The sequence below is a fragment of the Geotrypetes seraphini genome, chromosome 9 (assembly GCF_902459505.1).
Source record: "Geotrypetes seraphini chromosome 9, aGeoSer1.1, whole genome shotgun sequence".
In the NCBI taxonomy this organism is placed as follows: Eukaryota; Metazoa; Chordata; class Amphibia; order Gymnophiona; family Dermophiidae; genus Geotrypetes; species Geotrypetes seraphini.
Window position 1 is genome coordinate 158,073,926 of NC_047092.1, and position 25,095 is coordinate 158,099,020.

Below are 25,095 nucleotides of genomic sequence, written 5' to 3' on the forward strand. Positions count from 1 at the left end.
GAAGGGAGCTGGGTGCAGTGCCTGATAAGGGAGGGAGAGAAGGGGGCTGGGTGCAGAGTTTGGCAGGGAAGGGGCTGAGTGCAGAGCCTGACAGGGCAGGACACTTGAATATTAAGCCGCCCGACTTATATTCGAGTCAACCATTTTTCCTCCTTTTTTGGGGGGGGTCTCAACTTATATTCAGATCGACTTATATTCGAGTATATACGGTACCTTCTAAGCATGAATATAACTTGCCTTGAGCTGAAAAAAGGCCTGAGCCAAATCCAAACAAATAATAATAACTTTGGCCTCATAGCTTTTCACTTTGTTTTGTAGTTTGTTCATACATACCGTACCATTCACAGAAGAACGTATTTGTTTCATTTCCATATGTATTTTTGTCAGTCATCTGTGGTCTTTCAGAATTTTGTCAATGAACACTGAACAAAAATATGTAATTTTTTTTGTTAGTTTTTATTAACAAGAGCTTCTCCAGAAAAACACTGAATGACAAACAATACCAGCAACTATCAGAAGTGTGACTGTTCTTGAGCCTCCTGTGTTTTTTCTACTTTCTGAGTCCGTCTTCATGTAACGCTTTGTCTTCCTGTGCTCACTCTGTCCTGGTCTAGCCACCTCAGTCTGGTATGGTTAACAGTAGGATTTCTTTGGCCATCTATACCTTTCCTACATGGCTCAGATTGATAAGATCCGATATAAGTTTTCTGGCTGTGCTTTGAATATTAACTAAATAGGCGTTTGTACAAATACCATGTTCTAATGATGATTCTTTTGTTTTAGTTCCTCTGAACGTAGAGGTGTCTGGCTCGTGGCCCCTCTGATAGCAAAGCTTCCTACCTCAGTACAAGGCAGAGTGCTGAAAGCAGCTGGAGAAGAGCTAGAAAAGGGTCAACATTTGGGATCATCCTCAAAAAAGGAAAGAGATAGACAAAAGCAGAAAAGGTAATCAGCGTGAGAATATTAATTCTATTTGTCAAAGTGAGATTACCGTTGAGAAAAATAGAGATGGCTCATCTTTGTTTTCTCTTTTTTGCTTTTTTTTAATAAACTTTATTTTTTTATTAGATTTTAATAAATTGTACACTCATCCAACATATCTGACAAGGTTCATAGCAGATAATAGTGCAACCAACAAATAACTCAACATAGATCATTGCTTCCTTATTGCAAAACAAGGACGTTCTAAACAGCTTGAAATATTGGGTCTTTAAAGAACAGCTTCCAACTGTGCAGCAATTTGCTTTTCAATAGGAGACCTGGTTTTCACTTGCTGCTTATTTATTCTCTTATTTATTTGGACAGAAGAACACAGGTAACTGGTAGATAATAAGCAATGAAACATTGAAAGCTGTCAACCTGGTTTTCAAAGAATTTCTGAGCACTCTAATTAAGGGACCTGAGTTAGATGCTAGATTTAGGCACCTATGGTCAACTCAATTAAGAACATAGGGGTCAATATTCAAAGTAATTTAATCAGCTAGAAATGGCTCCTGGTCAGTTAAAACCTGCTCTACTCTTTATTTTCCCTGAAAATGACCAGATATCTTTTTGTAATCCACCTTCTATAACTCTTTTGTAATCTGCCTTGAACCGCAAGGTAATGGCGGAATAAAAATCCCTAATGTAATGTTCAGGGCAAACCGCCAACAGCACTTAACCGGTTAGGGCCTCTGAACATAACTGTTAGCGCCAAACTGAAAACAGGTCATTAGGGGGGCATTCAGCATGTAGTATTGCTGAAGGGTTGGATAACATGAGGAAGGACTTAGGCCCAGATTCACTAAAGATAGCGACTCAATCGCTGTTGGCAGACCTGTCAAAAAAGCAGGCAGACACAGTTACCGACAGGTCTACAGCCGTCAGGTTTTAGGATCATAAAACCCGATGCAAAATAGCCAAGCAAAATGTTAGTGAATCAATCGTTTGGTTATTTTGCATGGGGTTTTACAAATTTGCATGGCTGGATTGGAAAATGGGCAATCGAGGGGAAAAACACACAGTGGGCCGTTTTGTGAATCAGGTCGGTTAGCAGCGATCGGTTTAGCGACGATCGCTGACTTTAGAGAATCGGGGCCTTAGTGAAGCTTGAGGAATGGTCTGAAATTTGGCAGCTAAGAAACGCAAGGTCATGCATTTGGGCTTCAAAAACCCAAACAGTACAGTTTAGGGGGTGAAGAACCTTTGTGTATGAAAGAGGAGTGGGACTTAGGTATGATAGTATGTGATGATCTTAAGGTGGCCAAAACAAGTAAAAAGTTGATGGTGAAAGCTAGAAAGATGCATGGGTGTATAGGGAGAGGAATGGCCAGTAGGAAAAAGGAGGTATTGATACTCCTGTATAAGACTCTGGTGAGACCTCATTTACAATATTGTATACAATTCTGGAGACCATGCCTTCAAAAAGATATAAAAAAGATATAAAAGATATAAAATGGTGAGTGGTTTTCATCATAAAGCATATGGGAACAGACTTAAAGATCTCAATATGTATACTTTGGAGGAAAGGTGGGAGAGGAGAGATATGATAGAGATATTTAAATACTGCGGGGCATAATTATGTATGAGGAAGAGTCTCTCTCAGTTCAAAGGACACTGCAGAATGAGAGGACATGGGAGGAAGTTAAGAGGTGATTGGCTCAGGAATAATCTAAGGAAATTATTTTTTTTACTGAAAGGGTAGTAGAATACCCAGTAAAGGTGGTGGAGACAGAGACTTTGAATTCAAGAAAGTGTGGGACAGGTATGTACTCTCTTGGGGAGCGTACAGGATAATGGATGCTGTGAATGGGCAGACTGGATGGGTCATTTGACCTTTATCTGTTGTCATGTTTCTATGTCTAAGTGCTAATATTCAGCACTAAACTGACCAAGTTGACTACAAAAGAGTCAGGTCTATCTTTAACATAGTAACCCACTGACGTTAAGTGATGACTTTCACACTTAACTGTCTATGTGTTAGCTGGCTCCAGAAACCCAGAAATTCAATGCCAGTGCCCAGCATTGCATTTGGGGGGTGAGGGGGGGTTAACGCTGGCTGATTGCTGATGGCTGAATATAGGGCCCAGAATTTATAGCTGGCTATTGAAGCTTTACATTACATTGAAGTGATTAAACTTAACTGCCCAATACAGAAAATCAGCACTTGGGGTTGATACAGAACATAAGAACATAAGCAATGCCTCTGCTGGGTCATACCTGAGGTCCATCGTGCCCAAAAGTCTGCTCACGTGGCGGCCCAACAGGTCCAGGGCCTGTGCAGTAATCCTCTATCTATACCCCTCTATCCCTATCTATGCAGTACAGCCTCCCGTGTCTTCCATTGCAAACCACAAGAACAAGGGGGCACTCGGAGAAATTGAAAGGGGACAGGTTTAGAACCAATGCTAGGAAGTTTTTTTTCATTCAGAGGGTGGTGAGCACCTGGAATGCACTTCCGGAGGTTGTGGTAGGATAGAGTACACTACGGGGTTTTAAAGAAAGATTGGATAAATTCCTGAAGGATGCGGGGATTGAGGGATACAGATGGAGGTAGAGATAGGATTATGAAAGGGTATAGATAGACGCATAAAGGGGAATAAAGGGTTTTAGACAAGGATCACCTTACAAGTCATGGACCTGATGGGCCGCCGCGGGAGCGGACTGCTGGGCGCGATGGACCTCTGGTCTGACCCAGCAGAGGCAACTTCTTATGTTCTTAAAAGCGCACTGTGCCAAATCTAATTTCATGAGCACAGAAGTTGGGGTAAGGCAAGGGGGAGGGGGAGTCTGCTGGGCACATGTGCCCAAAGGTTCAGCGCCAACCATGGCTTATTGTACACATGTCCAAAGGAAAAAAAATATCAGCGTGCATCTTGTCCTGAGCATAAGTTTTAGCCTTGCAAAAATGCCTTTTTTTTCGAGGCTGATATTTAAGTGCAGAACCACTGCAGATGTGTATGCAGCCACTTTCCCTTTTCCTTCAGACACATGTTCATTATTACTGTTATTTCCTGTCTGTTTTTTTGAAGTTGCAGATATTTGTAGGGGCTGCTGAAAAATGAAAACCAAGGTTTTGAATTGCATACAAAAGGGGATGAAATCTGCTCACCCGACCCCTTCTGTGCTGTCCTGGACCTGACAAAATAATTGTTTCCTTCTATGCATTGCAGAGAAATATTTAATGGCCTCGTTTTCACTCATTTTAATGTGCATAGTGCGAGTTTATTCCCGTACTCAAATCCTCCGTATTATGTGCGTAGCCCTCATGGTAACCGTGTAGGAGCTTTCTGTTTCAAACCCCCCAGCCAACAAAGTCCTGTTTTGCCAGTTAAAAGGCCCTCCTGCAGCCACCTCCTGCTTCCCAGTTTGAGTTGTAGTTCGTGTGTGTATGTAGGGGGGTGGGTGGGTGCTGGACAGCCCCACATCTATCTCCTGCTACTCTATTTAAAAAGAACAGCAACGGAGCACCCACTCAACAACCACCTCCCCCCCTCCAATTCTCTAGCCAAGCCAGAGTTTACAAATCTGGTACAGAACCTCTGTCCAATTCCTCCTTCGCATCTTTAAAAGTAAAATGAGGCACCTGTTTTGCAAAAAGAAATGCAGTGCAGTGCTGCCTCCCAAAAGAGAAGAGTCTTACCTTCTCGCCTGAACACTGTCCTGACTTTATACGGTTAGTTAGCTATAGTAGCTAGCAGTCAAAGATTGCTGCTAACTGGCTATACTTCCACTCCACCCTTACTCTGCCCTGAAACACCTGCAAGCTAACCGGTTTTAGTATGGGCCAGTGGTTCTTAAACCTATCGTGGGGGACCTCCAGCCAGTTGGGTTTTCAAAATATCCTTAATGAATATGCATGAGATGGATTTGCATATAATAGAGGCGACAAGCATGCAAATCTGCCTCATGCATATTCATTAGGGATATCTTGAAAATCTGATAATTTTAGGCAATTTTCATTTTTGAATGTTTTGTGCATAACTGGTTAAATTCCTATAGATTACAGATTTATAGATGTTTTAAGTTTGCAATTTTTCAAATGCACTTTTCCTATATATATATAGCTATATATGGAAAGATAGATAGATATAAACATTTTTTAAATACATAATTAGTCTAGACCTAAGGCTGAGATTTTGTAAGAATATGTAGTTCATATTCCTGTCTCCTGTGGCATGAATAAGTCACATATCCCAATTTTGGTATCTTTTCACTCAGCAAGTCACATAGCGTAAATTCTGGGGTAAAAGCCTTTACATTTCTCAATTTTCAGTAGCGACAGTTAGCCTATTGCTTTTAAACACCAATTTCAGCATTTAAAAAAAAGTGCATACATTCAATGTGCTTGTTGGACTGCGAGACCCCACAGCAGACAATCAGCTAGCGGCTCTGCACGGGCAGGAGCAAAGGATGGTTGCTCCTGCCCGGTTCATCGCTGGACCCCCAGAGATTCAAAAGGTATGGGGGGGTGGGGGGAGGGAGGTAAAACTTCTTAGTCAGCTGGGATAGGAGATGGGAGAGATCCCTCCTGTCCAGGCCCACCGCTGGACCATCAGGGATTTAAAAGGTACACAGTAGGGAGGGGGTGGGCGGAGGGAGACAAAAATTGTTAAAGTTGGCTGAGACAGGAAACGGGAGGGATCCCTCCTATCCCGGTCCACTGCTGGACCACCAGGTCTTATGACGGGCCTGGTGGATGCCTGTAGGCATCGAGAGGGGGGGCAGGGTACAGAACCTGACAGAGCAGGAAAGGTGTGGGGCTGGATGCAGAGCCTGGCAGAGCAGGGAGGGATGAGGGGGAACCTGGGTGCAGAGCCTGGTAGGGCACTGTACTTAAATATTAAATCCCCTCCCCCCCCCACAGTTTATATTCGAGTCAACCTTTTTGCCTCCTTTTTTGGGGACAAAAGATTACCCCAGTTCATATTCGAGTATATATGGTCCGTCATCTAAAAATCAGTGCTGACTAGTGTAAGTACAGTCCTAGAAAAGCTAGGCGCATTGTATAGAATCACATTTGGCACCACTTAAGCAGCATTAGACATCCTTAGCATTTAAGTGCACCCTATTTATGTCAGGGATTTCGTGGCCTAAATGCCTTCACCTAAGTTGCTTATTCTGTAACTAGTCTTATAGCCCGTTAAATTAACGGGTGCTAGAATATATATGTGTGTGTCTGTCTTTATTTTTTTTTCTCTGTCCTTAGCCGCTTTCTGTATTTATCTTTCTTTCTTTTTTTTCCTTGGCTGTCCACCACCACCCCTTGTCTGCTCCCCCTGTTCATTCTCCCTTCCTTTTACCTCCCCTGTGTCCTCCCCCACCCCATCACTGCTCACCTTATCCAACAGCAGCCCTTCTCCCTTTATTTTACCTTACCCCTCTTCCTGCTCCCTCGTCCATCAGCACCTCTTCCTGCTCCCCCTGTCCAGCAGTAGGCCTCCCTTAATCCCCTCCCCCCCTGTTCATCAGCACCTCTTCCTGCTCCCCCTGTCCAGCAATATGCAGTTCAACACCAGAGAAAGAGAAAAAAACACTATACACTTTGGAATATAAAAAGAAAGCAGTACAAATTTACAGTAAAACTGCATTTTCTGTTAATGAAATTAAAAATAAAATTCTTTTTTTCTACTTTTATTGTCTGGCCATTTTATTCATATTTATCCCAGTTTCTGCTCTCTTCTCTCAATTTTCTTACCAGGGTTTGCAGTCTATCTGGCTCTTCTCTCATTCCTGTCTTCACTTCCTCTCCTACATCCATCTCAGACTTTAACCTTATCTTTCAGTTTTCCTCCATTTATTTTTCTGCGTCTCTATCTGCTTCTATTTCTCCAGTTGTTTGTTTTTTTGGAAGTTTTTTTTTTGGTTTGTTTGTTTTTTTGCTAACTCCTCCCTTCCAGCATCTTCTCTTTCTCTCTCTTCCCCTTTTATTTTCAGTCTTCTAACCAGTATCTGTCTTGCTCCCTCCATCCAGCATATCCTCTCCCCTTTGAGTCGCGGGTCAGGCCTGAGATATGAGGCTGGAAGCCGATTCCTCCCAGAAGCAGTCCTCCATGTTATTTGCCGGCCACTGAAAGGAGGGGGGAGTGCTGCCGCTCCTGTTCCTGTTCCAAGCGGCCTGCTTAGGTTCATAGGCGGCTGTTTTGAACCTCGCAGGCCGCTCTCCATATGGTAGCATGTTCCTTCTGACGCGATCGCGTCAGAGGGAACGTGCTTCATGTGGAGATCGGCCTGCGAGGTTCGCTACAGCCGGCCGCGAACCTCATCAGGCCGCTTCAAACAGGAGCGGCATCGGTTGGTGCGGGAGGGGGGAGTCGTCGACTTGTTCCGTGCTGTGGAGGCGATCGTTGGCTGGCTGCGGTCCCGGCTTGGAGAGGACAGGGTGTGCTAGCAGGCAGCAGCTGCCGCTCTGCAGGTGGAGAGCAGAGAAGGGCGCGCAGTTGTCTTGCCTCGCGTGAGGCCAGACCGTAAGCCGCGCATGCGCACTTCCTATGGGTCGCTACAGCTCACAGAAAGCGGACGCACGCTTAGAAAGTGCGCATGCGCGGCTTACCGTTTTATTATATTAGATTGTGTGCCTAACTCAAAAACACACCCATGAGCTACCCCCCTAGCCACACCCACTTTTGATAGGAGCCTAACTTTTACAGAATCACGCCCACCAAGTTGTGCACCTAATTTTTCAATTAACACCAATTATTGCCAATTATGACTTAAGTGCCAATTATCGACGCCGATGTGCCTATTAAGTTAGGCACACCAATGGAGGTGCCCAACTTTAGGTGGATTTTATAGAATCTGGGGGGTTTGTGCCCAATAAATACATTAGTGCACCTTAGTAAAAGGAACCCTTAAGTGACTTTTCTGTACTTTGCAGCCCAGAATAAAGGTTACCATATCAAATTCTTGATGACAGGCAGCCCCGAAACGAACATCTCTGAGAGTGAGACTTGCAGTTGTACCAGGAAAGGCTTGTACCTATGCGCAGTAATTTCATTTGGAAAGCAATAAGGAGTGTTTCTGCAAAAGTCATACCCACAAGACTGCAAACTGAATTTGAGAAGGAAGCTATTCACAGACCTTTAACTGGCAAGCAAAACAGGGGGTACTATGTTCCCATGCATTTTGCACATTCACCACAGAGGTAAGGAGTGGCCTAGTGGTAAAGCTGCAGCCTCAGCATCCTGAGGTCGTGGGATTAAATCCCAGAGCTGCTCCTTTTGACTCTAGGCAGGTCACTTAATCCTCCATTGTCCCAGGTACAAAATAAGTACCTGCATATATGTAAATTGCTTTGAATGTGTAACCACAAAAAAGTGGTATACAAGTCCATTTCCCTTTCATTGAAGCAGGCAGAGAATATCAGCAATTACATACAGAAATTTGACAGTGGGATTTCCATGTGTAATTATCCTCTTCTAATTTACCTTTTGCTTATTTTTTTTTTTCATGGGTGGAAGCAAGCACACTGTGAGCTTGCATTTAATCTGCACAGTAAGGGGAAAGGCAATAATTAGACCAAGGGCTCCTTTTACTAAGGTGCGCTAGCGTTTTTAGTGCATGCAGGAAATTACCGCGCGCTACACTTCTAGCACTAATGCCAGTTCAATGCTGGCGTTAAGGTGTAACGTGCGCTATTCCGCGCGTTAAAGCCCTAACGCGGCTTAGTAAAAAGAGCCCCAAGTTTTTCTTGGGCAAACCCAGGTTTACTTATGGAAAAACTATGGCTATTGTCCTGCATAAGTTACTTTAAACTTCATTTCATTTATTATGTAATAAATAATGCAGCTTTTAACCAGTTTTAAATATCTGTAAAGATAAGTGGTTTTCTTGTAATGAAAAAGCAATGACAGTTAAAAAAACCCAAACCAAACTTGCAGATAGTTGTTTTTTTCATAAAGTAAAAAAATAAAATTGTGAAAGTGAATATTAGCCAACCCAAATACACTTAAATTTGTACTTCATATAGGACCCCTTTAACAAAGCTACGGTAAATACACCAAAACCCATTCAATACTTATGGGCTTCGGTGCATTTACCGTGGCAGCAGTGCTACCTTGGCTTTGTAAAAGGGGCCCATAGTTCAGTCTAGTCATGTGGTATCTGTTAAAAAAAAAAATTTACACGTTCAAAAAAGTCCATTGACATTAACATTGATACCTACAGTACTATGCATGTGCAGGGAGAGGGCAATTTATTTTTCCAATGTCATTTCAACTGCAATCTTGACGTTTTGTATTTGTTTCTGAGGGCAGTGCATGATTTTGGTTTTGGGGAGGGACAAGACGGTGAAGTGAAAAATGGGAACAGAGCAAGGAAGTATAACTGGTAACTGAATGTTGTACGTTTGCCTCCTTTAAAGCATGTCTCTCTTGAGTCAGCAACCTTTCCTTTCTTTGGTACTTACCTGCCTTAAGGGCCAGGATGAGCAACGGGAGGGGCTTCTAACTTCACTGCAAAATCAAGTTAACCAGGTAAAATGAACGCACAGTACAAACCTTGTAATGAGTTACAGTAGCCTCAGTTTTGCAAACATATGAAGTAGCATAAAACGGAGAAGTAAAACAATGATATCCAAGTGAGGCTAAATTTAACCTATTTTGCATTCTGCTTCTGCAAAGAGATACAGATCAGTCAGTGGCGTAGTAAGGGAAGGCAAACTGCCCTGGGTGCCATCTTGGTGGGGGGTGCCGGCACCTCTCCGCACCCCCCCATGCTGCGCTCGTACCCTCCCTTCCCCAGCCCGTACCTCTTTAGAATCTTCACCAGCACGAGCAACTACTCTAGCCTGACACTCGCACCAGCCTGGCTCCCTCTAAAATCACTTCCAGGTCATGGGGGTCAAGAAGTGACTTCAAAGGGAAAGCCAGTGCCAGCACAGAGAAGATACGCTGGCAAAGATTTAAAGATGTATGGGGGTGGGAAGGGAGGGCACAAGTGTGGTGTGAAGGGGAAGTGGAGTGCGGAGAGAAAGGTGTGGGGAGGGGGCCACCACCCCAGGCACCTCCTACTTTTGCTACACAATTGAGAGCATTTCTTTTTCTTCTAACTTCCAAATTATCTTTGCTGCTCCTGCCCTCTTTCCCCACCTTGTGAATTGCCCATTGCATAAGGGCCATTGTAGACAGTGTTGATTTTCTAACAAGTCACTGATCTGGAACCTTTTTTGAATATTGGCAAATTGTTTTCATTTTCCCAGGAGTGGAGGCTTCTGCTGGCCCCTACCCAGTACCTTTTTTTGGAAAAAAAATATTGATTTTAGGCAGTCAGCAAGTGAATTATAGAATACTGGACTATGTGCTAAGGTGACTGGGATTCTCAAGCCTTTCCTTTGCATTTGGATTCCCTCCTGTCCTTGATACTCTGTAATATGTCCCCTGTGGTCTGGATGGGAGGCCTCCCTAGTTGTACAGTACCCCCTCCGAATCTGCGGGTTTTTTTTGTTTTTTTTTAGAAACGCTGCATTCCGGACCTTCTCCAGACCTTACCTGGTGGTCTAGCGGCGATGTGGGGCAGGATCGATCATCCTACGCTCCTGCCCCGTGCAGAGTCCTCATCAAAATGGCTGCCGTGAGTTCCCATTGTAATCTCGAGACTACAACGGGAACTCATGGATGTGTCAAACTCAAGGCCCGTGGGCTGAATCTGGCCCACCTGGCCGTTTTGTGCGGCCCACGGAGTGATGCGGCATTTTCATTGCCGCCCCTGGGCAAATAGGCACAGAAATTCAAGACACAAAAAACCTATTCCAATTACTTAAAAAACTCACAGACACTAAACCTTTCCTGGCCAATAATATCTCTCCATCCCCTTCAGCCACCCTTTTAGCCGAATACTTTAAAAACAAAATTACAACCGCCAGGACTACCTTCACTGCAATCCCAACTCACCAAGAAGAGATCACAATGCCCCCCACAGAAAAAGAATCAACTGGAGCAGACAGAGCCTGGTCCCACTTCTCCACTATACAATGGACTGACCTTAACAAACTCTATAAAAAATATAGCCATGCAACCTGCAACCTCAACCACTGCCCTCCATACCTGTTAAAAACCTCTAGCACTATATTCCGTGCTCTCCTCTTACAATGGATACAAATCATGCTCACAGACAGCCTTTTCCCGCAAGACCTCAGCGAAATCATCGTCACCCCAATCCTAAAAGACCCTAAAGGAGCAATAGATCAACCATCCAACTACAGACCCATAGCCTCAATACCACTTTACGTCAAGCTAATGGAAGGCCTTGTAGCTAAGCTCCTCACCAACTACCTAGAAAACCACAACTTATTCTACCCTACACAGTCTGGTTTCAGAACCAATTACAGCACAGAGACACTACTAGGATTCCTCGTAGACACACCTAGACAACACCTCAGCAAAGGCAGAAATATGCTGATTATACAACTAGATCTCACCGTAGCATTTGACCTGGTGGACCATGCCATCCTACTGCAAACACTAGATTCAATAGGAATCACAGGTAAAGTACACACATGGTTTCAAGGATTCCTACAATCCAGGACATACAGAGTAAAGACAAACAAAGAAAAATCAGAACCATGGTCCAACCCCTGCGGCATAACCCAAGGATCACCTTTATCCCCAACACTCTTCAACCTCTACATTGCATCCCTCGGCACCTGCCTAGACAAATTAGCTATGCAGACAACATCACCATTCTCCTTCCTTTTGATCAACCAACACCCTCCATGATGGATACACTACATAGAACACTAGAAACAGTAGCAACATGGATAAAAAAAATCACAAACTGAAACTGAATCCAGACAAAACAAAATTCATACTCCTCGAAAATAACAAAACCCCAACCATAACAAACTTAGTAATAAACTCTATCACATATCCCATTCAACCCACTCTAAAACTTCTGGGAATGATGATAGACAGATGCTGTACCATGCAGCCACAAATCAACAAAACAATACAGAAATAATTTGCAGTCATGAGAAACCTAAGGCAAGTTCGAAAATTCTTCGACAGAAAACAATTCAAGCTCGTGGTCCAGTCCCTAGTCCTAGGTCTTCTAGACTACTGCAACATCCTCTATCTCCCCTGCCCCGCAACCATGATAACACAACTACAAACAGTACAAAACACAGCTCTGAGACTTATCTATTCACTGAGGAAACACGAACACATAACAGCAGCATACCTCGAATCACACTGGCTCCCAATACAAGCAAGAATACTATTCAAATTCTACTGTCTATTATTTAAAACCATTAATGGAGACAGCCTAGCCTACTTGAACAGCCACCTAATCCAAACTACCACAACCAGTCATAGGAGAACCCACACACCATTCATGCACCCTCCTATCAGAGATGTTAAATGAAAAAAACCTGTACGATGGCCTTCTAGCCACACAAGCAGCAAAACTAGACTACCAATTCTCCAATTTTACTGATCATGACCCCAGACTACAAAACTTTCAGAAAAGAAATAAAAACCATGCTATTCAAGAAATCCTTAAAGACAAACTAACACCGCAAGAATCATCTCAATCCCCTATACAACCCGTTCCACTCTATAATACCTCTGGAAATGTCCAGATAACTTCTTATGTAATCCGCCTTGAACCACAAGGTAATGGCGGAATAGAAATTACTAATCTAATTATATTGTAGGCAAGTTCCTTGGTGTTCAGAGGCTTACTCATGTGTAAATATACATGTGTATATATAACTTACATGTCTATGAAGGTTGCCTTTGACTGGTCTTTTCTGTAGAGCAGCATTGAATGAAGCACACAAGTGGTTGAAGTCATCATTAGTGCTGGGATGGAACAGCTGTTGTGGAACTTACAGCTAAACATGCATAGACATTTCAGTCCCCGTTGGGATTTCCCCCCCCCCCCCCTGCTGTGCCAGACAGATACAGAGCTGACGTTCTCCTGTCTCCAAAGAGGTTTTGCTGGTCGATTCATTTTCTGTAGTTTATGCTCCTTTTATTCCTGTGGGAAGTGCTGCAGTTGAAGTGGAGGTGGAGCAGATCTTGGCGTGGAAGATAGATCCAGAATGTCAACACCTGTGTGGGATGTGCGATGTGTCTGGCTTCAGACAATAACCTGACTGACTGCAAGCATTGTGGCTGGATGTCTGACTTGGAATGACCACTTGAACGGCTTCCACAGTCGCCTAGCAGCAGAGATGAGACTCCTGCCAGCTCAGAAGAAGGAGAGAAGGTCATTGAATGCGTAGAGATTGGCTGATTCTACGTAGTCTAGTATAAGGATAGGCAATTACGGTCTTCGAGAGCCACAGGCAGGTCAGGTTTTCAGGATATTCACAATGAATATGTATGAGATGGATTTGCCTGCACTGCCTCCTTGAGGTGCAAATTATCTCGTGCATATTTATTGTGGATATCCTGAAAACCTGACCTGCCTGTGGCTCTCGAGGACAGGAATTGCCTACTCCTGGTCTAGGACATCCTCTGTAAATGTCACCTCTTCTTTCCTGCACAGTGACAGTAAGGGCCTGATTTTATAACAGGACAGATATGCAAGAAATCCAGAAATGCATATGTTTATAAAGGCTACATAAGTATCTATGTGCCTTTATAAAATACATTCCCTGAACCAGTCCTTATAGTACATAAATGCAGACACACACTTAAAACCTAATTCAAAGCTGGTGTAATGTGTGAATATATATTTTTATGCACATAATCACTAATTGCATTTACTTAGTTACTGTACAACACTGCAAAAAATGTATTGTAAAATCACTTTAAAAGACATGCAACTTGTAAGGTGCAAAATAAAATTACATTAAAACTAATACAGTATAACATAAGCTACATAATTGCCTGAAATTCATCTTTACTATACAGCCTCTACATATTGTCAAAAATTCAGGCCACTTAGTCATAATTCACTGCTAAGTGATGGCCAAATTTGGCCATTAAGGTCTACAAATGTGTTCTTGTCTTATGCTAAATGCCTAAAAATTTAACAATTGGACCATCACAATAATGTGACAAGCAAGATAAGATCAAATGCCCTACAACCAATTATAAAATAGTTAATGCAAATCTTCCAAAGGGTACAAGTCTTCTAGCCTCTTTTGTGCACAAAAGTTCTTCACACCCGAAACTGTACCGTTTGCTTGGGTGTTTGCAGTCAAAATGCATGACCTTGCAATTTCTTAGCATTAAATCATAGCTGCCAAATTTCAGACCATACTTCAAGCTTTACTAGGTCCTTCCTCATGTGATTCACCAAATAAGGGGTGTCTACTCTATTACAGATTTTGATGTCTTCCTCAAAAAGGCAAATCTTACCAGACAGCCCTTGAACAATATTGCTTACAAAAATATTAAAAAGAGCAGGCCCAAGAACCAAACATTGAGGCATACCACTGGTAACATCCCTTTCGTCAGAGTGCTTTCCATTGACCACTACCCTCCATCGCCTTCTACTCCGGTGCTCCAGGGTAATTGACAAACTACAGATGAATTGAGTTGCCCTGTGTTTAGGTGTCTATGTGCCTACTTGTCAATGGGGAAAAAGTATTGTTGCTCTACTGCAGTGTCTCGCAAACGTTTTCGAGCCAACTCGAGACACCTGGAAGTGCGCTGGTGTCGGCGTGATGACATCACGCACTTGCGCAAAGGCCCTTCAAATGGGCCTTGCACTGAGAGAAGGACCTGCGTTGGAGAGAAGGGTTGGCAGAGAGAAGAGGTGCCGGCGTCGGGAGATTGCTTACAGGATGTGCCTCTCTTCACGAGAGGCACATCCTGTAGACAGTCAGCCGACGTCAGCACCTCTCCTCTTCCCCAGCATACCATGGCACACCTGAAATCTCAGGAGGCACACAGTTTGCGATACACTGCTCTACTGTAGCAGGTGTTTCCATAGATGACAAGATTGATCAGACATACAAGAGTTGCATTCCTTCTTGAGCTGTGGAGCTGAATGAGGGCAATGAGGAGACGGCTGCATGCAGGAATGGCTTAGAATGCTTCAAACCTTTTGCACTGGTCCATCCCTGTGTCATCAGATGACATCACCCACTTGTGAGCCAAATTGAGCCAAACAATACTTTATTCAGTGTAAATGCAAAGTAAATGTTTTGCTGATATTAAGTGGTGGTAGTTTGCGCTGTCTAATTGGAACTTCAAGGTAAACCTCTTTTGCAGAACAGGCTCATCTTAACTTTTTTCTATGTCTGCAAACGAGAAGGGAAGAATAATAGAGTTTGGTGATATTGATATTAGAGAATGACACAGGGACAAAATTTTCCCCGTCCCCATGGGAACTCATTTTCCCTGTCCCGGTAAGTTCTTTTCCTGTCCCTGCCCCATTCCTGCAAGCTCTGTCCTCATCTGCACAAGCCTCAAACACTTTAAAATCCTAAGTAGCAACATTCTAGAGCTCAGATTGTGATGTCATAATGCCTCATTCCACCAATGCCTAAGCTCCGTCCTCATCTGCACAAGCCTCAAACACTTTAAAATCCTAAGTAGCAACATTCTAGAGCTCAGATTGTGATGTCATAATGCCTCATTCCACCAATGCCTAAGCTCCGTCCTCATCTGCACAAGCCTCAAACACTTTAAAATCTTAAGTAGCAACATTCTAGAGCTCAGATTGTGATGTCATAATGCCTCATTCCACCAATGCTTAAGCTCCGTCCTCATCTGCACAAGCCTCAAACACTTTAAATCCTAAGTAGCAACATTCTAGAGCTCAGATTGTGATGTCATAATGCCTCATTCCACCAATGCCTAAGCTCCGTCCTCATCTGCACAAGCCTCAAACACTTTAAAATCTTAAGTAGCAACATTCTAGAGCTCAGATTGTGATGTCATAATGCCTCATTCCACCAATGACTGAGCTCCGTCCTCATCTGCACAAGCCTCAAACACTTTAAAATCATAAGTAGCAACATTCTAGAGTTCAGATTGTGATGTCATAATGCCTCATTCCACCAATGCCTAAGCTCTGTCTTCATCTGCAACAAGCCTGAAACACTTTAAATCCTAAGTAGCAACATTCTAGAGCTCAGACTGTGATGTCATAATGTGTCATTCCACCAATGACTGAGCTCCGTCCTCATCTGCACAAGCCTCAAACACTTTAAAATCATAAGTAGCAACATTCTAGAGCTCAGATTGTGATGTCATAATGCCTCATTCCACCAATGCTTAAGCTCCGTCCTCATCTGCACAAGCCTCAAACACTTTAAATCATAAGTAGCAACATTCTAGAGCTCAGATTGTGATGTCATAATGCCTCATTCCACCAATGCTTAAGCTCCGTCCTCATCTGCACAAGCCTCAAACACTTTAAATCCTAAGTAGCAACATTCTAGAGCTCAGACTGTGATGTCATAATGCCTCATTCCACCAATGCCTAAGCTCCGTCCTCATCTGCACAAGCCTCAAACTCTTTAAAATCATAAGTGTTCGAGGCTTGTGCAGTTAAGGCAGAGCTTACTGGAATGGGGCAGGGACAATGTCAGCGACAAAACTCACGGGGACGGGATGGGGAAATTGAGTTCCTGTGGGGATGGGGAAAAATGTATCCCCGTGTCATTTTCTAATTGACATATCTAAAGTTTTTATGTGTTTGGAGATCTATTGACACTTTTAATGCTGCATGTCTAATATATTTCTTTTTTTTTTTTTTTTTTGCTAAATTTATTTAAATTGTGTTGTGAAAAAAACAGCAAAATAAATAATTGTTCTTGGAATGAAACTTCATAGATTTTGAGTAACTGGAGGGAAGAACGATATCAGGACGATATTAGAGCTAGGCAGATGATGCACGAAGCTTTGCAGTTGCGACTTAATTTGGTAAGCTGTATTCTTCTATACTTTTGTAGTTGTAAAGGAACATTGTCAGTAAAGAAACTCAGAAGGATTGTGATGAGTCAGGGCTGCAGCAGCTGGAAAGTCCGAGTGATATCTGTCCCGTCTGGACTTTTGCCGTTGGGATTATTTAAAATATGCTGAGGCAACAGAGCTGCTTCAGGAAATTGGACTTCTGCCAGTCTTATTTGATTTTGGTTTTTTTTTGTTATAAATCTTTATTGATTTTCAAATTTTGACAGTGCAAAACAATTAATTGAACATAAACACTGCATAAAATGCACTATTAAATACACAAGTAACACATGAAATAATCATTTCCCCCTTCCTCCCAATTATTAATACAAGAAGACATATTATGTGAATACAATTATAATTAAGTAATTTTTTATACTCAAAATACATTTCCCTCCCCTAACCCCCCCTCCCAGATGTGTAAGGAAATCTAAGCTTGATTTTGTTTTTCAATTTTTTTCTTCCAGTTTATGAATTATTTTAAATTTTATTCCATTGTTTTTACCCCTATTCTTTTTATTTTATTAACTGAATTCTATTGTTTAACGGTTCCTCCCTTCTATTCCTTTTTACATATTACTTTAATTCATTTAGATTTCATTTACATAGATGGTGCTCTTATCTGTACAGTTAGGAATTTCTATGAAATATTCTACATGCTTCTCTCCACTCCTTTCCTGTCCTCCATAGTCCTCCCTACCCTCTTCTAACCCCTTCCTATGTAATGTCGCCTAGAGCTTGTATAGGTATGTGCAAAGCACAAATGGAATAAATAAATACAATTGTAATTGTTAAAGTCTTGAAGAAGGTAAAAATTGTCCAGGAAGCATAACAAGATATGTTTTGATGTTGTTCCTGGTGTTGTTCTGTATTCTAGGTTGGTGGAATGTTTGACACTGTGCAGAGAAGCACACAGTGGACTACAGACTGGGCTCTTTTGCTTCTTCAGATAATTACTTCAGGAACTGTTGACATGCAAACCAATGAGTATGTTTGTTTAATTGGCAATAAATTGTTGTATACCATATGTAACTTTTCACTATTGAATGGTTAATTTATTATGGGCCTTGTTTACTAAGCTTCATTAACTGTTTACATGGAAATTAATAGGTACCGTATTTTCACGCATATAACGCGCGCGTTAAACACGATTTTACAAACCGTGCATAACCATGCACGTTATACGCATGAGCGCGTTTTACAACTTTTTTTTTACATAGTTCCCCCCCCCCCCCCAACGTCCGATTCACCCCGCAGGACCGCTCGCACGCACCTGCACCCCCACCCCGAAGGACCGCTTGCACCCCCACAGCCTCCCGACCCCCCCCATCATGGAGAAGCTCCTACCATTGTCCTGCTGCTTCCTCTTGGCTGTCCCGGCCCTTCTGTGAGCCCTGCGTCTGCACTGCTTCCTCTTCCGGCGGTCCCGCCCTTTATCTGACGTCAGAGTGTGTGCGAGCGGTCCTTCGGGGTGGGGGTGCGAGCGGTCCTGGGGGGGGTGAATCGGACATCGGGGGAGGGCATCAGGCTTTCAGGGTGGGGACAGGACTTCAAGGGGGAGAGGAGAGTCGGGGCGGGCGAAAGGAGAGTCGGGGCGGCCAGAGGAGAGTTGGGGCGGCCAGAGGAGAGTCGGGGCGGGCGAAAGGAGAGTCGGGGTGGCCAGAGGAGAGTCGGGGCGGGCGAAAGGAGAGTCGGGCGGCGACGGGAGAGTCGGGGGCGGCATGCGCGGGTGTGCGCGGTATATAAAAATTTCTTTACATAAATTACAGTTTCCCGCGCGCTATACCCATGTGCGCGTTTTACACGGGTGCGCGGTATATGAGTGAAAATACGGTACTAACAGCCAACATGGCACCAAATACTTGACTTTTTCTTGACTTGCAAAGAGCAAAGTTATATATTTTAATAAATTAACTCGCAGTCCTATCATTTCCCCTCTGATTTACAGCCCTGTTATTCAGCTCAGAAATTAGGACCAGCAGGGTATGCCTGGAGCCCAATCTCTCTCTTAAATTACACATCCTTGTTATAGTTCAGCCTTGTTTGATTGCTCTGCAGAAGATGTCACATCCTGAAAGCTTTTTTTTCCTTAGCCCAACCTAACTACCCTTATTCATTCCTTCATAATTACAAAAATTGATTACTTTAATGCATCATGAAATGACCTTCCCGGAATCTTTATCCATCAATTTGCAACTTGCCTATTGTTTAACTGCTAGTGGGAGCCTATAAATTTGATCATACCACCCCTCTCTTGGCTTCCAAATACCAATGAGTAAATTAATTAATGTATGGAAAAAAATTAAATCCAATATCAATAAACATGGATATCAAAATATTAAACCTTCGCTTGCAAATGTTTTTAAGAAATCTACACACAAAAACTGTTTTATCTCTTTGTCATATAACTAATATACAGATAGATTCTCTGTATGGCGCCTAAAGAAAGCACTATTTTATAAATAATGCTTAAAATTAGGTTTCGGTTCATAGAATAGTGCTTACACCCAGGAACTGAACTTAACTTTAGGTGCATCCATTTGCACCAACTGAATTGGGGTACCAATCTTTGTGCCTAAATTAGGCATAGATCCTCCTTGTTCTATTACTACGCATGTAAATCCAAGGAATGCCCCATATCCATCCATTATGCTTCCATTTCCAAGCCTCCTTTTTTGATTTATGCTTAAAATTGAGGCGCATAATTGCTAATTGGTTCACTATTCAATTAAATTCAAATGAATTGCGCACACAAATTGGGCATGCACAAGCGGTTACATAATATGAATGCTTTGAAAATTGGACCTTGTAGCACTTTACATCACTAGTTAATAATGACTAACAGTTTCACTAGGAAGGTTTTTCTGATTAATGATAGCTCAAAGATGATATCTAGGTTAGACCTATCAGGCAGCCTGGTCCGCAGCCCTTAGGCATGGATTCTAAAACCAGAGCCATTAGGAATGTGCCAGTAGATGTTCTACCAGTGCCTAAGTTAATTGTTTTAATTGGCTATGAACAGTGTGATAATTTACCATGCCATTATAAAGCAATTAAAAATATATCAAAAGAAAAAAAAGTAGATGGTGGAAATAGAGACTATGTCTGAAGTCAAGAAGGTGTGGGATAGGCACATGGGATCTCTCAGAGAGAGAAGTAGATAATGATTACTGTGGGTGGGCAGACTGGACGGGCCTTTTGGCCTTTATCTGCCATCATGTTTCTATAACCACAAAGCTCTATGACCTCACAATGCAAATGTTAAGAGCCTTAGCTTATAACAAAAATATTCTATGACATCACAATGCAGGTGTAAAGAGCCTTAGCCAATATGGAGATAGTGGATGCTGTGAATGGTCAGACTGGATGGGCCATTTGGCCTTTATCTGCCATCATGTTTTTATGTTTCTAAGGTGCCTACAAAGCATGGCACCCAAATTGCATCTACTCAGATGCTTAGTGGTGCTGAATGTCAAAAGAGGCTTGGTTATGGGTGGGATTAACGTTCAGCGCTGCTATGATTTATCCTACATAAAGGTAGGCACCAGAAATGTAGGCCTGCAAATTCTTGGCCTACATTTAAGGCACTTACCTTTGACGCAGGCTGCAATTCTGAAAATTATGCCGTAATCAGAGTGACACATGACCTGCTCTGTTTTTTTTTTTAGATGCCTGCCTATTACAGCGCTGCTTTCAGAATCTGGTCCTTAAAAGTCTTTTCCTTCCTTTAAAATCTAAAATTTATTTTGGGTGGATTTAGCACATTTGACTTATTTTGTGTGAAAGTTTGACTGCCGATTATTAAGTCAGGGAGTAAACAAAAAATCCTTTAAAATATTGTCCAAATTAATTGACTAAATAACCATTATAAAACAAAATATATATGGGGGGAAAACCTGTAGAACATACTCTAGGACTTTTGCCTGAAAGGTTTACATTTAAAAATTGATTAAGGGGTTTATTAAGGTGTGCTAACTGATTTAGCACGCGTTAAACGCTAAGATGCCCATAGGAATATAATGGATGCATTAGCATTTAGCGTACGCTAAATCAGATAGCACACCTTGTTAAAAGGACCTATAAAAGTCCTAGCACTTATTTCTAGTTTCCACTTCCCTGAGTCTTCTTGTTGTTGTTGTTGTTGTTATTATTGGTGAAAAATGCAGGTAATTACAGTAAATTCTTATCTAAAACTGTACCATATCAAAACTGCAAGCAAACGGATTTGCAGGGGATAAACCCATATTTTGCCCTATAACTTAAACCTGGCCCTTTATGTTTACGGTAGCAATTTGTAAACCAAACATCCTGTATTTTAGGATATACAGTGGTCACCTGTGAATTCACGGTTCGCGTATCGCGGACTTGCTCATTCGCAGTCTGCTCTGACCGCCTCTTCCTGTAGTAAAGTCATGCTACACCAATCAGGAGCCTGACTTTACTACAGGAAGAGGCGGTTGGAGCAGACTGCGAGTGATTTTCTTCACCCGCCAGTGCTCCAGCTGCCCTCTCCTGCCTCCCCTGCCTTTGAAATTCATGGGGGTTCCTGGAACAGAACCCCCGCAAATTTCGAGGGAGTACTGTAGTTAACATATGATTACTTAATTTAAACATTAGACAGTGAAAATTAATTCTTGTTTTTTTTCCTTACAGTGAGCTATTTACAACTGTGCTTGATATGCTGGGTGTTCTGATTAATGGAACACTTGCCTCTGATCTATCAAATGGGTCCCAGGGAAATTCTGAAGAGAACAAAAGAGCTTACATGAACTTGGTAAAGAAATTAAAAGTAAGTATGCTTCCAGTTGTGCACATTACTGGTGCAAAACATCCATAATAATTTTGTCAGTGATTAGGCATACACTTCTTGCATTATTCACAAAACCTGTAGAAATACGCTATTAATTACAAAGCACATTTTTCAGTTCTACATTAATAGTTTTCTTTGCCACATTTGCCCTCTTATGTACATTTTATAAGAAATCGTTTTCACATCTGGTAAGAATGAAACACAAAATGCAGTTATATTTTTTGTAGTGTTTTAAAATACAGTAAAACCTTGGCTTATGAGCATAATTCGTTCCGAAAACATGCTTGTAATCCAAAACACTCGTATATCAAAGCGAATTTCCCCATAAGAAATAATGGAAACTCAGACAATGCGTTCCACAACCCAGAAGCTTTAATACAAAATACTATTCGTACTTGTTTTGCAAGACCTCGCTCATTTAGAACAGTCACTACACTCCTGCAGCATCAGAGAGAAGAACCATCGGCTCAGTTGTGATGATGTGATGTGTGCATACTGTATGTACTTGTATTACAAGACATTGCTTGGATATCAAGTTAAAATTTAATAAAATGCTTTGCTTGTCATGTAAAACACTTGCAAAACAAGTTACTTGAAATCCAAGGTTTTAATGTATCCTTTTTTTTTTTTTTTTTAAAGGAAGGTGAGTATTTGTTTTAAAATTCTGACAGTAATAGGTTTGCATTTTCTTTTCTCACTTCTCTTTTTCTCTTTTTCTCTTTTTCGGGCTAGAAAGAACTAGGTGACAAACGTTCAGAAAGTATTGACAAGGTCCGCCAGCTGCTTCCTTTGCCAAAACAGACATGTGATGTGATCACTTGTGAACCAATGGGATCTCTGATCGACACAAAAGGAAACAAAATTGCAGGATTTGACTCCATAGATAAGAAACAGGCAAGAGCAAATGTTTACTTTCAAGCTAGAGATGTACTGGATTTCTCTGGCCTAGAAAGTTAAATAATAGCTTCAGCTATCAAAAGAAATATACCCATTTTTTTCTTCTTTTATAAGTATAAATATAAGGAGTTAGCAAGCTGCTTCCATCCGTGGGCTGAACTAACCACAGATATTCAGTGCTGGGGTCATGTGTGGCTTCTGTCATTGAACATTCAAGTATGGCCGCTGACCCTGAAGTTAACCATACACCAGCCAGTATTCAGGTGGTGCCCGACTAACTTGCTACATAAACCCCTCCCCCTTTTATCAAGCTGTGCTTAGGAGTTAATAGCCCGGGCAAGTGAGGTAAATGCTCCAATGCTCATAGGAATTCTATGAGCATCAGAGAATTTACCTCGTTGGCTCGTGCTAAAAACCTCTTGTGCAACTTGATTAAACGGACCCAAAGTTAGGACAGATGTTTTGCAGTTTCTAATTTTGTGTTACTTAGCTGGCTAGAGGACTGAATATAACTGGCTAAGTTGCTGTTCCTAGAGTCTGCCCTTTGGTCTAGTTGGTAAAGGGGTGGATGGTTAATGGGGATATTCAGTGGCATTAACTGATTAAGCCAGGTTAGCTCCACACAAGCAATTTAAACAGCCAGGAGCTTAAATATTTAATAACCTTGACTTATTGAATCATTACTTCACTTCTAAAGGAAAAACAAAGTTTCTCTTTCAACTGACTTCAGTAGAAGTTGATAGGAAGCTAAAAAAAGAAATACTTATAGACTGGAGATCCCCCAAGTTCTGGAATACTAGATCAGAGCTTCCCAAACTGTAATTATGACCCCAAATCTGGGGTAATAAAAATCGTGTTTGGTGTCGCAACTTGGGCAGGCACTACATAGGACATATTTGTGCTGTGCCTACCTGAAGGTTGTATGCTTTCAATGTCAATATAGAAGAAAATAAGAATAGCCATACTGGGTCACACCAATGGTTCATCGAGCCCCATATCCAGTTTGCACAGTGGCAAATCCAGGCCATAAGAACCTGGTAGAAACTCAAATAGTAACAACATTCCATTCTACAAATCCCCGGCCAAGAAATGGCTTCCCCCATATCTTTTCTCAATATACAAGTCATGTGAATGACTTCTAAAATAAAAACCTTTATGTCTTTAGTGCTGTGCTTTGACAGAAGATTCAGTAAATGCATTAATCATTTGGCACTAAATAGGAAAAAGTCATTTTTCCATGGGATTCAATATTATCGGGTGGGGGGAGGTGCTTATTGAGTAAAGCCTAAAGAGACAAGCTTTCTAAATACAGACCATGTAATTACAAAATTTTTAACTTTTAAACAGGGTCTTCAGGTATCAACAAAACAAAAGGTGTCTCCATGGGATTTGTTTGAGGGGCACAAAAATCCAGCTCCATTGTCTTGGGCTTGGTTTGGAACTGTTCGCGTGGAAAGAAAAGTGATAAAATATGAGGAGCAGCATCATCTTCTTCTTTTCCACACACATCCCAAACCTAAACCACGAAGCTACTACCTCGAACCACTGCCGTTACCTCTGGAGGAGGAAGAGGAAGAACCCAGTAGTCCTGTATCTCAGGAAATGGATGGGAAATTGGCAGACCTGTCTGATCAGGGAAAAGCCACTACGGATGATGAAAAGAAAACAAAAGGCAGGAAGCGGAAGACAAAAGCAAATGCAAGGATTGATGTAAGTTATCTAATGTGTTGAGAAAAGTATCACAGGGGGAATGGGGGGGGGGGAGTAAGAAGGTCAATGTTTTAGACTGTGATGGAATTGGAACATCCAGGCAGCAATATTGGACAAGTGGGCTGAGATTTGCAATTGTAAAAGGTTCTGTTGCAGAGAGATTGATCTGTGAGGCATCCACATAAACACGGTACTGTAAGCCATGAGAAGATACCCAAAGCAAACAACTGGGAAAAGTAATATCGAACGGATTGTTCCAAACGGTGACAACCACAAAAAACAAAAGGGAACAAGCCTGAAGAAGTATTTAATACCTTATTTAACTCAGATGGTGCTCAGAATCCACGGATGGAATAGAAAAAACTCAGGATGGGGAACAAACCCCTAAAGAGATTTTTTCATAGAATCTATCATTGCACCAACTAGTGTGTTAGAAAGGTAATTAAAAGTGCTTCATTCTGTTTAGCATGTCCATAACATAGGTGAGTATTCAATGATTCAAAAAAATATAGTTTCAAAAAGTGCAAGCAAACTTAACTTCAAAGTCCATACAGCGATGGTCCGGCAGGGTTCTGACGCGTTTCGCCAAGGAGGCTTCTTCAGAGAACCCGCTGTGCTGTGTGCAATTCAAAATTAAATGCTTCCTGGTTCAAAGGAAGAAGTCTTTCATTTCCTGTGAACCAGGAAGCATTTAATTTTGAATTGCACACAGCACAGCGGGTTCTCTGAAGAAGCCTCCTTGGCGAAACGCATCAGAACCCTGCCGGACCATCGCTGTATGGACTTTGAAGTTAAGTTTGCGTGCACTTTTTGAAACTATATTTTTTTGAATCATTGAATACTCAC

General features: G+C 42.0%; 1 protein-coding gene across 6 annotated transcripts in view; it reads left to right on the forward strand.

Annotated features, from left to right (window-relative positions):
- MED12L (mediator complex subunit 12L) overlaps positions 1 to 25,095 on the forward strand; it is a 388,873-nt gene that overhangs the window by 301,337 nt on the left and 62,441 nt on the right. For all 6 annotated transcript variants that reach the window (XM_033957964.1, XM_033957968.1, XM_033957967.1 and 3 more), the window contains 7 exons: positions 784 to 945; positions 9,341 to 9,452; positions 16,713 to 16,802; positions 17,710 to 17,819; positions 21,486 to 21,621; positions 22,375 to 22,536; positions 23,887 to 24,249. In XM_033957964.1, the coding sequence (XP_033813855.1) occupies positions 784 to 945; positions 9,341 to 9,452; positions 16,713 to 16,802; positions 17,710 to 17,819; positions 21,486 to 21,621; positions 22,375 to 22,536; positions 23,887 to 24,249 (1,135 nt within the window). The remainder of the gene's footprint in view (positions 1 to 783; positions 946 to 9,340; positions 9,453 to 16,712; positions 16,803 to 17,709; positions 17,820 to 21,485; positions 21,622 to 22,374; positions 22,537 to 23,886; positions 24,250 to 25,095) is intronic.